Source organism: Euwallacea fornicatus, chromosome 1 (genome assembly GCF_040115645.1).
Source record: "Euwallacea fornicatus isolate EFF26 chromosome 1, ASM4011564v1, whole genome shotgun sequence".
In the NCBI taxonomy this organism is placed as follows: domain Eukaryota; kingdom Metazoa; phylum Arthropoda; class Insecta; order Coleoptera; family Curculionidae; genus Euwallacea; species Euwallacea fornicatus.
In genome coordinates this window covers 6,245,076-6,262,562 of record NC_089541.1, presented here as the reverse complement: position 1 = coordinate 6,262,562, position 17,487 = coordinate 6,245,076, and the positions used below count along the sequence as shown (strand labels likewise).

General features: G+C 33.7%; 1 protein-coding gene across 3 annotated transcripts in view; it reads right to left on the bottom strand.

Annotated features, from left to right (window-relative positions):
* Nucleotide 1: 1 nt before the first annotated feature.
* The window catches only part of mtt (mangetout), a 194,531-nt gene continuing 177,045 nt past the window's right edge, over nucleotides 2-17,487 (bottom strand). For 2 of the 3 annotated variants that reach the window (XM_066289203.1, XM_066289223.1), the window contains 8 exons: nucleotides 15,456-15,605; nucleotides 15,266-15,399; nucleotides 10,527-10,852; nucleotides 8,507-8,669; nucleotides 7,047-7,260; nucleotides 3,233-3,384; nucleotides 2,989-3,175; nucleotides 2-2,931 (listed from right to left, as the gene is read on the bottom strand). In XM_066289203.1, coding sequence (XP_066145300.1) covers nucleotides 2,753-2,931; nucleotides 2,989-3,175; nucleotides 3,233-3,384; nucleotides 7,047-7,260; nucleotides 8,507-8,669; nucleotides 10,527-10,852; nucleotides 15,266-15,399; nucleotides 15,456-15,605 — 1,505 coding nt within the window. In that variant the 3' untranslated portion in view covers nucleotides 2-2,752. The remainder of the gene's footprint in view (nucleotides 2,932-2,988; nucleotides 3,176-3,232; nucleotides 3,385-7,046; nucleotides 7,261-8,506; nucleotides 8,670-10,526; nucleotides 10,853-15,265; nucleotides 15,400-15,455; nucleotides 15,606-17,487) is intronic. The other variant, XM_066289213.1, reaches the window with a different exon arrangement.

Here is a 17,487-nt window from a genome sequence, read left to right as displayed (position 1 = left end):
ATAAATCATTGTATATTTATTGAATATCGTTGAAACATTTAACAAAGACAGGTACCATTCTGTATTTAACTGGAAGTTTTTATACAATATAAGTATCTTTCCAACATTTATATAGGACCATCGCAATGTATCCTCTTCCAGAACACTTTGCATGGTCCACTTGACAGCACTTAAATGACATTCATTGTAAGTACCTACCTACTTATCTTTGGGCTCAATCAAAGATAAGCGAATGTCAATTTACTTTTGTACATATAAAGAGTATTTCAATTTTGTATTACCTAATTGTTTTATTCACAACAAAGTACCAATCGTACTTACTCTTTATGTGATTGCATGTTTATATACAAAAACACATATTTTTCACATTTATCAATATTTACAAACTGGAGAAATGGACAATATTTTTTAGAGAAGGTATAGACTTTTCGTAATATAATATTGCAATATTCTGAAAATTATTTTAAATTGAACAAATAATTACAAATTTGATATTTTTTAATTTTTCAATTATTTGTTACAATTGTAATTGGAAGACTGAAGATAAAGGAGACTGTAAAGGACTTTTAATATTAATTAAATATAATATACTTATTGAAAGTTCTAGTTATACTTAGTGGTATAGAATTTACAACAGTAAGAAAGGACGGAACTTTTTGACCAAACTTTTAACTTTCGTTTTAACTTTAGCAAACCTTTAGGTATTGGAATGATTATTGAAATTTGAAGAAAAAAATCGAATGATTAACGCAATTTTTAATTAATAATGTATTGCATCCTTATGGATATCACGTTCTCTTGGCTTTCGTGTTATTGATTCCAGTAGGTGGTTCATGTTATCTTGAGGAATTATGTTCAAAGCAGTCGGTAGTTTACACAGGGAAGCTTCTAGTGTAGGTAGAAGATTTGATAAATTTATTAATTTTCTTTCCAGCTGTGTAGACGCATGTTGAATTGGCGAATGAGAAAGAATTAATATGTTAGAAACTCGTTTTCAGAAATCTTTGCTACATGAGAATGGGTACTACCTTTCTGAAAAAGTGGGTCGTTGATCGGCTAAGGATAAGAATGAAATAATGCATGATGTTGATCTGATTTTCGATTTCTTTTGGAAAAAGCACCTTCGCACAAGCCCATAAGTTGATATATATCATAAAGACTTGGCAACAATAGCATAAAAACGTGCTAAAACATGTTAGATATGACGCTTTCAGTTGATTCTTGAATTAACTAAAGGTGTGTGCTAAGTTTGGACAAAAAATGTCAATCCATTTTTCATGTTTCAATTCCGTATCACTGAACATAATTGTAGGAGAATGCATTCATATATCTCCGAAAAAGTATATGTTATAGGTAAGATAATCTTTTATTTTCGGGTATATATTTCAGTTATTCAACCATCAACTGCTTCAAATAAAAAATTACTAAGAATCGTGTACAAACAACGCTATAGCTCTTATTTAACTAACGTATTTATATGCTTACGATGACATAGAGTTTACCCTGTATAAAACCTTTAAAACATGTTCCCCTCTTCGTTTGGGAATGCGATAGCCTTGAGAATTTTTAAAGGATTGATGCAAATGGTCTTCTATATTATTTATAGAAGTAAATTTTCTGATTTGAGAATTTGTGAAACCATTGCGCGAGGACAGTGATTGTTTTTTTTGCAGACAAGTGTTAAAAGGGGAAACTCAAATTGAGAACTGAAATAGTATCAAGTTTTTTTAATGAACAATGTAAGCAATTGGAACTGTAAAAAAGTCTTATCAATTTGAAAATGATTATATGATGATTTTAAATTGTATAATAAATACGTGATTCACAATAATTTCTATAAATTAAAATAAGCGTGGAAACAATAGTTTTTTGCCGGAGAAATATAAAATTTTTGTCGTGAACCGATTTGAAAAACCAAAAAGCACTGTGAGATTTTTTATTTCAAGGATTTTTCGAACTGAATAGATCAAATACATGTTGATATTTGTTGTGGTTCGACTTGGTTAAGTTAAAATTGAGGAGGAAACTTCATCTATTTTCTTAAATTTTGAAACGCTAAAATGTGTTCATACGTGTACAAGTGTAACATGCTTAGTAGCATGAAAAGTTACTTGAAAATTCGTTTTCTTTTTCGAGCTGGAAAGACCGAAAAATGCATCGAATTTTGTAATGACTTGATTTGCTAGAACAAAAAATAATGGTTCTTTAGTTTTTGATCGCAATCCATTATGAGACGTGGTCCTTATTCACAATTATCACAATAGAGACGTGAAAAGAAAAATGTGAAGCGAAAAAGTAGAAAAGTTAAACACACTTCACATTATTTAATAATAACATCATGTAGAAGAGAAATTTCTGTCAAGAATACTAATTCGTAATTTTTTTCATCAAAGCGGATGCAGGATCAAATATTAAATGTTGCAAGATTGCCATAAACTGGCATTACCAAGTACAAGATGTCTCTAAACACCGGTGAGAAATCGGTCAAATACGGATATTTTCTGACTATAGCCTGAGAAACAATTCAGGTCCTTTTTTTCATTTTGCCCTTTTAACACCTAATAGCGTCAACCACCCATATCTCGGCTTCATCAACCAATTTAAAATTTATTTTTTTAACTAAATAAAGTCCTTAACACTCTTTACAGCTACTGCGTAAAAAACACCTTAAATCGCTAATTTCCTTATACTTCTAAACCTGTATGGGGTTTCTCCTAGATTTTAAACTGGAAGACCTGCTACCTGGCTGCTGCTATAAAGCCATGTCAATGATCTGCGCCGGTACCACTGGCCCATTAATGTTGCAGTTGTTGTTCATTTTACCCAAATTGTCTAACGAACAACCGTTTATGTTGTTGGTACTGGATGTTGGACTGGTTTGGGTACTTGTGTCTTTCAGCTCCACCATTTCTTTTTCTAATTCTAAAGCAGCTTTAGATCAAAAACATGTTAATATTTAACTTTACTTGGTACAAAATAATAACTTACTATTGTCCACTGGAGACACAGCTTTCTGAATCTTCTGATTCTGGTCGCAAGTTGCGGCAGTCACTACAACTGCTGCCATCATGCTGCCAGACCCAGTGGTGACAGAGCTCTTGTTGATGGCGCTGTACCTCATGGGCATCATGCTTTGTCTCACGTTCCGCTCAGGACGAATTAGGATAATATAGAGCTGAAATAGTATTTTGGTATTATAGGTTATTGAATTGAGATGTGTCTCGAAGATTACTTTGGGGGAGAAGAGGCAGGCTAGAGTTACGGTGGCCGATAAGCTGATGGTTACTGACATGCTGGTGATACGCATTGCCACGTGGTTGGCTGTTGAGAAGTAGAGGGGGACGAAAGCCAACCAAATTACGCAGGTTGTATACATGGTGAAACCTGGAAAATGGGTTCAGAAAGTGTGTTTTTGATGAAGGGTGGCATAGTACTGGATTTAGAGAGAAGGAAAGCAGCTATAAACAGTTATTAAAAATGCTGCGATTTTTTAAGTAGTTAAGCTGAAGATTTTCATTAAACTAACTTAATGACGTACTCTATTTCTAAGATACTTGTTGAGAAATTTGGTCATTCAAAAAATATATAATCAAATTTTTAAAGGTCGTAATTTTTACATGCGTTATGCTGTAAAAATAATTTAAAAAAATGTCATTTTAAACGGCATTTGTTCTAAAAACTCTTATATATATAAAGCTCCCATTGAGCTTAAAACAACTGTCCTTGAAGCTTCACTTAGGCAAATTATATTTACTCTTAGTTTCTGGACGTAGTACATTAGGGGAGACTTGTCCCTGATGTTCCCCTACCTATGACGGCCCATTGTTTAAATTTTGCAAATTTTTATATTTAATTCAATTCTGCAAATTATGGGGGTAGTTTATAAAATGAGAAACAAAAGTCCTAAAAAGTTTTGCAATAAATTTTGACTTTTCGAGACTGCTTAGCGTCTTTATCATTATAAATATGCTTATGATGCCAAGACAAAAACTTCTTTGTTTCCCCTGTTGTTCTTTTTTTCTAATAATTTCTTCATTTTTTGTTTTTTTTTTCATTTCCAGTTAGTCTAATGTAAACTGTGATTTATGATGTAGAGCACATGCTTAGCCATCCTTTCTCAATTAATTTTAAAAAGTGTATGTTGCGGCTTGCCATAACTTTTTGGTGGGTTGCGCAGATTGTTACAATGGTATTTAAAATAGTTTAGATTAAAAACATCACCCAAGTGAACCAATTTTTTTTGAAATTTCATTACGTGGACCATTGTTGGTGTATATATTCTCCAATTTGTCAGTTTTTTAATGCTCATAAATTAAAAAAATGTTTTACAAAAACACTACATTCCATAAAGCTATGTTATAAACCGAATGTATGATAAAAAAGATTATGACATGATTAAAGATTTAATTTAACGGGGCCATTACAAGCAACTCTCCTTTACCTTCATCATGAGACCTGGAAATTCAGATGAGATCCTTCTCTATGATGAAGCGATCTCGTAAGTGCGGACTTTAACAAACAAAACATTCTCCTTTAGGATAATACATTTTATTGTCAGTTATGTTAAAATACACACTTTAGTTGAGCTAAGCGTTTTGCCTAAAAGTGGGCTCTTCCGAGAGGACTCAGGGATTTCCTTGATAGTATTGTCTTTGGAAACAAAAGGGAGGCAATCTATTTCAGTCGTTTTCTCCGTCCCTTTTATTTAATCAATGGCGTGCAAATTCATTTTGTCCCCACTTTATCCCGGTGAGATGGGTTTAAGGAAAATATAGACAGGTTGCTTTTCTATTCAATGGCGGGCCTATGTGGGCGTCAGAAGAGGAAGTAGATTAAATTGTATGTTCTAAAGATAGAAGGGAAGGATTGTAACTGTTTCCTTTACACCTCTATTACACCGTTTCCTAGGGACGTTTCTAGTAATTAATTTCGGAGGTATTCCACTTTGTATTCGTCCATTCATCAACAATCTGCTGTTATTGCTTTACGAAATTGAAATTTTTAAGAATCGTTTTTAACCGTTCTGGGGTATTGCTGTTTTCATTTCGAGAGCACCATAAGGTTCTTAGTCTGACTATTTTTAGGGGATTCATTTTTAAATAGGGGTGGAAGGGGTGTCACTAAATCCGTTCGGTCCAGATATACGTTGCCAGTCAGCTAGTGAATTTGATTTTTTCATATTTCTTCATTTATTTGCTTTTTGCAAGTGTATTTCAAGCGTAATTCCCAAGCACATTCAATTAGGTCCTTGATATCAATGTTCGTTCGATGGGAGATAACAAGTTTTTCAATTTTTTTCATTTTTTTGCCAGCGAAGCATAGTTTTTGCTTTTTTGACAACGTCTTAATCTTTGTGATTTGAACAAATTTGATTTTTTGAAATACGCTACTCGTATACATATATATATATATATATATATATATATATATATATATATATATATATATATATATATATATATTCCAGCAAAACTTCTATGAATAGTGAGTTCCGTTCTTGCGTCATTGTGAAACTTTCCTTTCTAGAGATAGAAACGATGTTTTCGGTTGCATGTGTGATGTAAATGGCTGTATGTAGCAGGATTCGACAAGGCAGGATTTTTTTATAGAGAGTCAACTGTATATAAAATCAACAAACAGGCAATAATAGAGTTCTAGCAATACCACCACGAAGGGAGAAGTCGAATTTTCATCTTTAAATATGAAAGCTTTTCGTTAGGAAATAATTTATCTCTAGAGAGGAAAATAAAATTTTAGGTTGCAGTGAAAGTGCTCATTTTTACATCTTAGTATAAAAACAATTTTTCCAACTCTGTTCTGAATCTATTAGTAAATTTTTAAGTTGCAATATACCTGATGACAATACTTAAATTATATGGCTGATGATAACTTTTTTTTCCGCCACCCTATACATGCAGGGTGTCTGGAAAGGTAATTTCTTAATTTCTAGGGATTATAGAGAATGATAAAATAATGCCGGTACTTCATATAAAAAAAATACCTAGCGGTCTTTGTTACCAAGTTATTCGATTTCAAAGTTAGAAGTTAAAAAAAGAATTTTTGCTGTAACTTTTAAATAACTATTGTGGTGATAATGAAAGTTGGGTAGTTTAAATAACTTATAGTCATGCTTATTTTCATATATAAACAGATGTTTCATATGTCTTCCTTATACAGGGGAAGTCAAAATTTCTCATTTAAACTAATTTATTCGTTTAGTAAATTGATGAAATTAGTATTTTTCTTATAGCTTGATTTATCAGAATTTTTCTACAAAAAAGGTATATCGTGCTTCAGTCGATATCCTGTACCGTTTTTGAGAAAATCACATTTTATTATCAACAGGCACTATACGTGCGAACAAATTGAAATTAAATAAAATAACAATTGTCAACAAGATATTAAAATAACTCATGTCACCAACATGAGTTTAGCAATGACGAACATGCAGATATGTATCTAATGTTCGAATTTACATAAGTTAATGCTATCGAAGCTGCAGTGTTGCGGTCCAACATGATCATATTAAATAATCTTAATAACTTTAGCTCTAATACATACATATATACTATTTTTTTATGATAAACAAGTATTTTATTTGATTTTACATTGTGGGCATGTATGGTGCATGTTCATATTGAAATGCGGTTTTCTTAAAAATGGTACAAGATATCGGTTAAAGTAAGGTAGGCCTTTTGCATAGAGAAATTATGAAAAAATCAAGCAATCAAGCTAAAAAAAATGAATGACTTTAAATGAAAAATTTTGTCTTCTCCTATATAAAGAAGACATCAAATATATCTGCCTCTATATGAAAATAAGCACAACTAAGAGTTATTCAAACTCCCCAACTTTCATTGTTACCATAATTGTTTGAAAGTTACAGTAAAATACTTTTTTTTCATTCTTACTTTGAAAACGAATAACTTGGCAACACAGGCCGCTAAATTTTTTTTTATATGAAGCACTAACAATATTTTAGCTTTCTTTATAACCCCAAGAATTTATGACATGACCTTTTCGAACATCCTGCGTTTGTATCTTACCTATATGTTTTGACTCATTGAAAGCTTCTGGTATCTTCCTAGTTAAAACTGCATATACAGTACAGATGATAATCAGTAAGATTGGATATGTGAATGCAATCATGTACGAGGCGTCTATGTGCGAGGTACAGGCCAACAGGTTATCCTCCCTGGTTCTATAGTGATGTATTGCTCTGGGTGGAGATATTATCATCCAAATCACGTTTATCAGCACCTGCAAGGCATGTAATTAATATAATTAAAAGTAATTTGTCCATTGAAGTTTAATTAATTTCTGCCGATGATCGATGGTCTACATTTTATACAAGTGGGATTTCCTACTACCTGAAAAATTGTTCAGATAGCAGATTCAGGTTAGTGGCCCCGTCTCGTGACAAAGTGTTTTTTAATAGAGCTCGGCCTGTGGAAAATCTGATAACCGAAGAGAAAAATCTGGGAGAAATTTAATGGAGTTAGAGGCGCGCGTAATGCTCTTAAGGGGAAAGTGTCAGCACGAAGATGGTTTTTCCACCAGAATTTTTGTTCCGCTTCCATTAGAGATTTGCTGCAGATCACTGCGGACCTTAATATCATTTTTATGAGAGAGTCTACATAAATTACAATTCTCATGCAAGTTTTTCATAGAATCCCAACTCTGACAAACAAACGATTTCGAATATTAAAGCCTTAATCGTATGTTACAGATTTCCGTTTTTTGAGTCTTCTGCAATGTTAGATGAGCTTATGTTATCCAATGATAAAATTTTCGATTTTTAATAAAAACACAATGAAAAAAGTAGGGGAAGACGGCAAACAGAAATCTCCTAAAGTTCCCCAAGCCCCGTAAAAACTACTATAGAACTTGGAGGAAATTTGAAGGTGGAACATACGTTCTTACTCTTAATTTTGATATTTCCCACGAACCCAACTTTAATAAAATATCTAAACATTCAAGCACGCTTAAGACAACATAAGGCAAAAAAGGTCACACCTTTTTCAAAATCCCTATACAAACTAAAAGATGCAATCCTCGACTGGAAAACTCTTTAAATATAAATTTTTGGGTCCGGAACTAAGGGGGAATTCCAGATCCTTGATTTGTTGTATTACTCTGACAGGAAATGAAAAGGCTGACGTTCAGTTTTATTTTAAAATAGGGTAACGGGGTTTGGAAGTTTTAGTGGAAAACTTAAGGTTTTTGATAGTGTTTCTTATTGTAAGTGTTTGGAAAGTTAAGAAGGTTTTGCGGGGATTGTAAGGAAGTTTCGAACTATTCGGATATAAAAAGTGCCTCATTGTCAAGACAGTTACATGTAGTTAAACCCTCGTTTCCGTAGCGGTGTCTGGAATTCAATTAGCATGTTCCGAAACCCTTGTCCTAGTTTCGGATCACCCCAAAAAAGCGTTACTCCGAAACTAACCGATAAATTACATTGAATGCCGTGGGAGAGTGAATAAAACATATGTATATGATTACATACCTGGACCCCGACGAGGCCTGTGCAAATAATAAGCTGAGACCTCGGGGATATGAAATTGGGCCTTTTCGCTGAATGTTTTCCAGCCTTGAAAATGCGGGAAATCCGATTGGTTTTTGTGAGCAAAGCCGCGTAAACGACCGTAAAGCAGAAACCGGTCCCAAATCTGAAACGTAAAATATTGAGGTTTCTTTTGTTTTAGACGTTTTTCGCTTGCAAACCTCAGATAATAATTATTTGGATTATTTTGTATCAGAAGAACCCGTGTCTAACAAATATATTGTTTTATCCCATCGAGTAATCATCACCCCTTTAATTGGCTTTGATTACTTGCTAAATTCAATTTGAGTTGAGCGCACGCGAGACGTGAGATGCTTAATTAATTATCATTTCTTATGGATACCATCAGATTTGATTATTTCATTTTTTCTTTATTTACGTAGTAATATGTATTAGGAATTCAACAACTCTAGTAAACTACTCATCACAATAGTAGAAACGGTTAGATTTTTGCTTATTTTCCACAGATCGTACCTCCGCAATTCTTCCGCCTACTTCAATTTTCTATAAAGCGAATTGATTCTTCTTTTCGAAGATTTTTTGCGACATAAATTACAAGATCAGCTCTAAAGACATGAGGGTTAATTATTTTGGCGGTTTACAACCAACGAAACATGGGATTGAAAAATTTCATAATTTATAAAACCAAAAAAACTTTCAAACATGTGCCAGAATATACGTCCCGCAGGACCTTTAAATGTTATTATAAGAAAAGTTATTTACAAATTGCAGTAACCAAATGCAGTGGGGTACAGTTGTCAGTATATTGTAAAAACATTCTTTTTAGAACCCCGTTTCACCTGCAATTCTTCCAGAAATCATGAGTTTTTGAGATCAACTCGTATAAACTGAAATGGACTGAGAAAATCAACCCCTCAAACATGAACTAAAAATGGGCCATTTCGACCAATTTGATGAGCAGTTTAGCTTATTGGGGGAAACTTGCCTTTGACGGTCTCCATTCTATAACAATCCACTGTTAGATTTAATTCGATTAAATTCTTTGGACCAAAGGTATATTTTAGTAGTCATGTTGTATAAGGTGGATTTTAAAAGTGTTCCGATATTTAAGAAGCTGATTCTCTGGATTGTTCTGAAACGAAAATGTTATATAAACGTATATCCTAAAATGCGTCATCTCCGAGATATATGGTGTTAAATATTAATAAAAATAAAATGGATTTTCCTATTTTTAAAACGGCACAAGATATTTTAGAAAAGTACTATTTTGACTACCGTGTAGCTGCATCGAGTTTCAAAAAAAATATCTTGCGCCATTTTGAAAATACGAAGAAAAATATTTTATTTTTCTTAATATTTAACACCCTGTATCTCGCAAACGGCTCATTATAGTACATATGTTTATATAACATTTTAATCTTACAGTAATCCAGGGAATCAGCTCTCTAAATATTATAACACTCTTAGGGATCACCCTGCATATTAACGCCGTTTCACTTTCTACATAGAAGTAGCGAGTGAAAAGACTTCTGTGTAGTTCTTGTTTTAGGAAATTGATTCTTTAAAACATAATTTTATACCGTTAATTCATTTACTAAGAGTTTTGTTTTCCTTATATAAGACAATTGGGTTATTTTTTAATTTTTGTTTTCTCATAGTTTTTCCTCGCACTATGTTCGTATACTTTTTTTTCTACGTTTTTTTTGCTGCACTTTTTTCTACACATTCTTGTTCAACATTTTTTTATCTTTTCTTTTTTTTGTCGATTTGCCGAAGTTGAGAGATATACAATATTAACTCTAATGTGAAATATATAAAAGTAAGTCGCACACACGCATCTCTGAATGTAAAAAATGCGTTTAATATCTCTGAAACGGCCCTATTTTTATTAACCCAATTATAGGTATAATTTTTGCAGGCGGAACAAAAGGCACGAATAAACTTGCTAAAACGAGGTCTGCCCCAGCCGGTTGAATTAACTAAGCTTAAGAAGTTTAATTACCTTTGCACCCCGCAGACGATGTCGGTGGGTTTTAAAATTAGCGCATAGGTCACGCTGTAGCACATCATTATGCCGGCTAGCAATGTGTAGCTGAGTTCTCTGCCCGAAGCTCTCACCACCGGAGTGGTGTTGTGTTTAATAAACACCCCAAACACGAACAGAGTTATCAGCACCCCGGTGGAGCTGAAGGCCATAGCCCCGATTGCCCATCCACTGTCTGCTTGCATATACTCCTCGGGTATCGGGATGCATTTTACGTGTTGGAAATTGGGCAGTTCACCCATCGGGCATGATATGCATTGGGTTGGGTCGTTGGGGGCACGTATCTGAAATTGAGAACGAAATGTATTTCTTTGCTAACTTGGCAATGGCGGAAAATTATATAGTAATGGTCATGTCATACGAGTTTTTTTACGATAATAGTTTTGTGATGGCAGCTATCACAAAAAAAATGTAAATCTTATAGATAGGTGTATGTAGGTTTCATAGAAGAAACATAACTTAGAATAACATGGTAATTGTCGCTATCGCACCCCATGACGGCTCTAGTACGTTATTGTTACGAATTACGTTTCTTGTATGGAACCTCTAGGAAGCCATGAAAGAAGCAAAACACCCGTTGATTGTACTCAGTTTGTGTTAGTGCTACTTAAATCTTGGGCAGGCAAGGTGGAGGCCAACTACTAAACCTATTTTATGGTACACAGAAGGCTTTACTCACATCGTGCCCGTAATATTAAATACCACTATAATATTTCAGACCTCGCCTGTTGGCAATTTTATTACGAGTTTCATATATTGGCCTTATACCGGTTTTTGCAAACTATTGATAACTTTGCCAGCCTGGCAATACCACAGAGACTAAGAAAGTACTTAGTTGGTAAAATTACCAGGAGTGACGGGGCCTTGGGCCTTTGGACCGGTGTCTCGGATTCTTATGGCAGTCCTGCCCAATTAGAATTTATGAGGTATCAATATATTCATTACGAGTGGAAGTCAGTGGTGTACTGTGTTTTCATAGTCTTTGTGAGTTTTGCATTGAGAACGACGAGTTTTTGTTTGGCCTTATCTCCTTAACACGTTCTGGTACTTACCTGAACTTCTTAACAACAATTTAAATGGCATTTGGTGGATCAAGCGTTACGTAATGCCGTACTATTTTGATAATCGATTTCAACCCCCGAAAAGGATCATATATTTTGTTTTGGCTTACCTATAAGTTTGGACTTTGAATTTATACGCAAGAGGCGGATACTAAGGAGCAGAGGTAGTGATTTAAGTCTCCACCCCTCTTTAAACTCCCATGCTTGTGGCTATGTTTACATTTAAACTGAAAAATGCAGATAATTGACTTTGCCTTCGCTTTGATGTGTTATTTATTTTTTTTTGCCTTTACGTATCTCCTTGTATTTCGGCGTCCTTAAGTCTAAAAATAAAGGAAATGCTTTTTCCTCTTAGTAGATCTTTTTGGTCTTCCCAGTGTTCCCGTCAAAGATAAAAAATTGTTCTCGAATATTCTCAAACAATAAGCTAAGAATGATCTTATAATTTCAAATACATTTTTTTTTACATTTTTAATAAATAAGCCCCAGGATATTAATGAATTTGCTTTTAGCTCACAGGAAATGTTTGCGTTTGGTAGAAATATGAGAGCGAAAATTAAAAATTGGAGGCTCTGAGTAATGATAGCGAAATTTATCTCTCTAGTAATTCAAAACCAAGGGCGTAGTGATCGTATATACGTAGTGGGTTATTGGAAAAATAAAAAAGAAAAATACGGGGTGTCCCGGATTCAATATTAGAGCCATTATTTTGGGAACCCTTGTGGATAGAGAGGAAATATTCATGCGAAAGATAAAGGGTGTATTTAAAGCTGTATGAAGCATAATAATTCTTATACACGAAGCGCGTCAAAAATAAGTTACGGGTATATATTTTTTGTTTTTTCCTATGGAACCCCCTGAATATTTGCCAATTTTTCGATTTTTGTTCCAAATCTAGACACCTTTCATATAGGGTTCATATCATCTAGAATCAAAGATTCACCACACAACAATGTTTCTGTAAATTTCTGAATTTATAGAAAACTTTACTATATTATTATTATTTTATATTTTTATAATTAAGTAGGTGCTTATTTATATCTATGCCTCGAAAAGTTCTGCGTTACGAATGAAAGATTCCTCCATTTTCCTATTTAGTTCATTCGAGCAAGCGGTCTTAACAAGAACTGGGGCAATATGCGCACATACCGTTTTTGTTTTTGTCTTTAAACCTAAATTTTAAGGTTGGGAAAAATAGACAGGATCCTTTAGATAGCCTCGCACGAAAAAGTCAAGTGGCGGCAAATCTGGGCTGCGCGCTGGCCATTTAATGGCTTCTCTGGTCACTATTAACTTATTTGCATACTTTGCTTCTAAAAATTCTGTGACTGTCCTAGAATTGTGGGCAGGAGCATTACCTTGCTGCCACCAAAACGACATGCTGTCTTCCAAGGGAATGTAGTAGTAATGGCAACTCATTTTGTAGTAGGAGAAAATATCTTTTTCCAGTTAAAGCACTCTCATAAAAATAAGAACCTATGATGTTGCAATTTTACAGACTATACAAAGCATTGATCCTCCAAATTGTTTGGAATCTTGTCTCGTTCTGATCGAATGGGGAATTTTTATAGATTATTAGCGAGTATTGTGTCTATTAACACAACCATTATTATGGAAACGAGATTTATTACTCTACAGGATTTTGTTCATTATATTTGAATTATCATAAAATATTACTTGCAGTTGTATGATAAAATTTACTTTACGATCAGGATCTGTTGACCTCAAATCCTCGATAAGATAGCATTTACATATATGTAGAATTTTTTGAAGATTCAGCATTCGATGGACCGTAATTTTTTATAACCAATATCTGCAGCAATATTTTTCAGCAATAATTTTCACAAAAATGTGAGGATTGATAGCCATATATGCCGGGACAGTGATTTAAGTATTTTCATTACCTACAAGTGCGGTATGCTGTCGATATTTTAGTTTTAATGGAAACAATCTTTTTTTTTTTTAACATATGTACATAGTTTCTACTCGAATAAAGGCCATATGTGATGGTATTTGCTGCCGTTCTGGAAAGCGCTCATGATATAGTTTTGAAACGTGACGACTTTTACGTTTACATTCTCCGAATATCGGGAGCATGTCAACGCATTCGTTATGTGAATACAAAAAGGCATTAAAAAAATGTATAGTTGGCATGCACCTGACTTTTTATTAGGTACTTGGCATATTGTCATAGACAGGAGATAAATAAATAAATTACCTGGTGACGGAGGTAAATAGAGCTGTGGTTAAGGGAATTTAATAAGAGAATGGAACAATGAATAAATTCAGAACTTTTTTGAAACATTGTTGTAATTAGTGAATCGTTGATAGTCGATAATATGTACCTTATACGAAAAGTGTCTAGAATTGAAACGGAAATCGGAGAATTGACATATGTATATTCATTATTTGTAAAAATGAAAGATATACCTGTGACTTATTTTTAACGCACCCCATATGCAAATATTACTATGTTCTGTATAGCTCCAAATGCACCCCATGACTTTTGCATAAATATGTTCCCTCTACTTACAGAAGTTGTCAAAACAACGGTTGTAGCATTGAATTTGGAATACTCTGTAAGTACATGAAAATAAAATGAAAAAAATAGATAATGAAGGTCAAACAACTTAGTCCATAATTACACACATTAGTGAACCTTTCTGTACCCTCTTTGCTTTACAAGAAAAACAAAACCTTCCTTTTCCTTTCAACTACTCGTTCGGAACATTTCCAAATGTAATTTTTTTCTTTCTTTTGTTTTACTTGTTATGAATCATTGTTTATGTATAAGTTTTTTTTATCACAAAGGCGGAAGGACCAAATGGTCGATTGCCTCTTCTTTTGGAACTAAAGATTCAAAGAAATTATTATTTCAAAAGGGTGTGGAACCCGTGAAGTCGAGACGTAAACGATTTGCATGCAGCATTGTCGTGGTCAAAACTTATGACCGCAAAACTATGAACCACCTCAAAAAAGCACAAAAGCGGAGGTTACTTTTTCTCAATTTGTCTTGTACAAGCTTTGAAGAATATAATTAGTCATGTCCTAATCACTTAAATCCGAAAGATCTTCACTCAAATGGCTGGAAATAATTAATGCGTAAGTATTTCAGACTTCGAACTTATTCATCCGGCTAATGAATTCTTAAACGAAAATGCATTTTTCAGCACCATCCTCATTTGAAACTTTATTAATGAATCTTTCAAATTACATCATATTCCTCGCAGTCTTTAACAAGCAAACTTGCTTTTTTCTCTCTTTTGGCTGATTTATGACCAGGAAGTGCAATCCCAGCAATTCTTCTATCACTTCCATCTATTTGACGCTTATTGCCCAAGAGTCAATGTAAATCTATGTGCCCTATGACGAATAGTTCCGCCAAAGAATTGATCTCAAAGACTGCGTTTCTATGCAAAGCAGAATCCTTCGTAGCAGGAGAAAACCTCGTTTCGTATGCACATGCAGCATATTCCGTGGCAACTCCAACACAATATGTAAACATGCCAATTGCACGGACTTGTCCTGTTAGTCTAAAGGCGATGGGTATTGGAAAAACATCCAGTTAGATTATTGATTTTGCTATGAACCAGAGAGGAATTCTTTGAATTTGAATCAACGATTTTTCATACTAACTTGATATTGAGAGCAATTGAAGCAATGCCAGCAGCAACTCTCCTTTTCCACATATTTCATGGCTTGCCCTACGGCACAAGGAAGGCTGCAAACTGATTCTGGGGGTTTGGGTTGTCCTAGTTTGAATTGGATTTCTGTAAAAATTTAAGGTTTTGATATTGTTTTTACATAAACTGGTTCACAAGCTTACGAGAATCGTTGAGATTCAGAATTCCTTCCAGATACTCTCCAACTCGAACCCACTGGTACTTTCCCAGGGAAACTTGCTTGTAATGGATGATGTTGTAGCGTGCGGGACCGTCTCCGTTTTCGTCGAAATGAAACTTGTCCCCACTCAGACCTATGAAAAATGTAAAGTTATTAGAAAATTGCGATGTTCTATTTCCAAGTATTATCTAGGAAACAATTGTTAGGTGTAGGAATTGCGGGAGAAAAGAGGTAAAGTAAGCACTTTCGAATTGCTTACTTTCTTGCACTTGGTGGCCCATGCTGAACCACTTACTTTGAAGGTTTGCAACAATTAGCGTTTCAAAAAAGAAAGGCCCTTTTTACCTTATTTTTCCGGGAAAATAAGCACATTATCTCGAAATTCCTTTTGTTTCTCTCTAATTTCGTCCATGGTACAACTTAGAAAGAACGTTGCCTTTATAGTTAAACAAGTCGTGTGGTTGCAGGAATTACGAATTTACACGTGCTTGTGACGTTTGATAAGAAATTAATTCAGGGTCGTATCTTACCGGCAACGTAAGAGTTCGTGAGTGCAGGACGCATCTGGAATCTGTTAGATCCAGTTGCGCCACTTATGAAATACGTGCCTTTTATACTTAACTCCCTGGATGAACCAAAAACCTACGCCATAAAAACGCAACTTTGTTTTCACGGCGCAACCCATGTTGCTTAATAATTTTCTCAGCTTTATTTTCAATCAGAAACAACTTGTGTACAAGCTTTTACAGTTTTTAGAGAAGTTTCAGAATTTACTGATGCTCTTGGATGCTTTTAAGAGGCGGGGCTCGAAACTAATCAGACTTGAGGAAACACCTTCTGGAGTTGTACAAATAAATTTGAAAGAAACGGTTTCTCATTGCGTTCGTATTAAATTCGTTGCATGTCAAAATGTACACAATATCCACGCAAAAAGTCCCACCCTCGTCTAACTTTTTTAGATAATGAAATAGAACAAAAATGTGTAAAAAAATACTTCAAAGTTCATAGAGATTTTCAAGATAGTAAGTAGTTTTATACAGCACGTTTAATAAACGGATGCCAACCCAATTTGCATTTTTTGAACAATTAAGCATTACTTTTTTTACATATTTAAATTCTGCGGTTTATTGCGGATTCAACGATATTTACAGGTCATAACTTAAGTCTTATAATTAATAATATAATTATTATTCTTATAATTATCATGAAAAGAAGAGTGTCAAATATAATAAATGACATAAATTGAAGTCATATGATAACAAAATGCCTATAAAATTTGGAAAAAAGATATCGACTACGTGTTGCACATGGTAGAAGGAACTTTGAAAAATACCTCTAAAATAATAATAAAAACAAGGAGGGGAGGAACAAGGAAGGAAAAAGTTTACTCTGCTTTATTGTCAACGTATTAAATTTAATTAAAATTTAATTTTAATTATTAATATTAATTACACTCTTGTTGGGCTGAAAAGTAAATGTTGGGTTTAGAAAATAAGGAAAATAAAAAGTGCCTTTTCAAACGTTTTTCTCAAATTTTAAGTAAATTGACTAAATTTAGCATCTTTCTTCTTCGGTATATACCATTTTTCATAGAAAATATTGCTTATAAACGCAATAAACTGTTCGAATTTAATTTTGAGACAATTCATAAAAAATACAAAATAAATGACTACTACTGACCGCATCAGCCATATTGTGTTCAAAGCTAAACAAAATATATTTGTAAAAAACATCGCCATCGAACTATGTTGCACAGAAGTAAATTTTTGTAAATATTTCAAAAATTATAAAATTTGAGGTATAACATTTAAATACAGTGTTCACATAAAGTATGGAATGAATTCAATTAAAAATCAGGTATTTGTTTTTTGGAACAACGCTGGGAAACGTCGATTCCTATTTTTTGTTGTTGCTTTTTGATGGTGAATCCATGTATATAAGGTAACCCAAAAACAAGTAACAACCACCAAATTCATTTTTTCAAACAGAAATACTTATTTTTTTATTTCATTTTT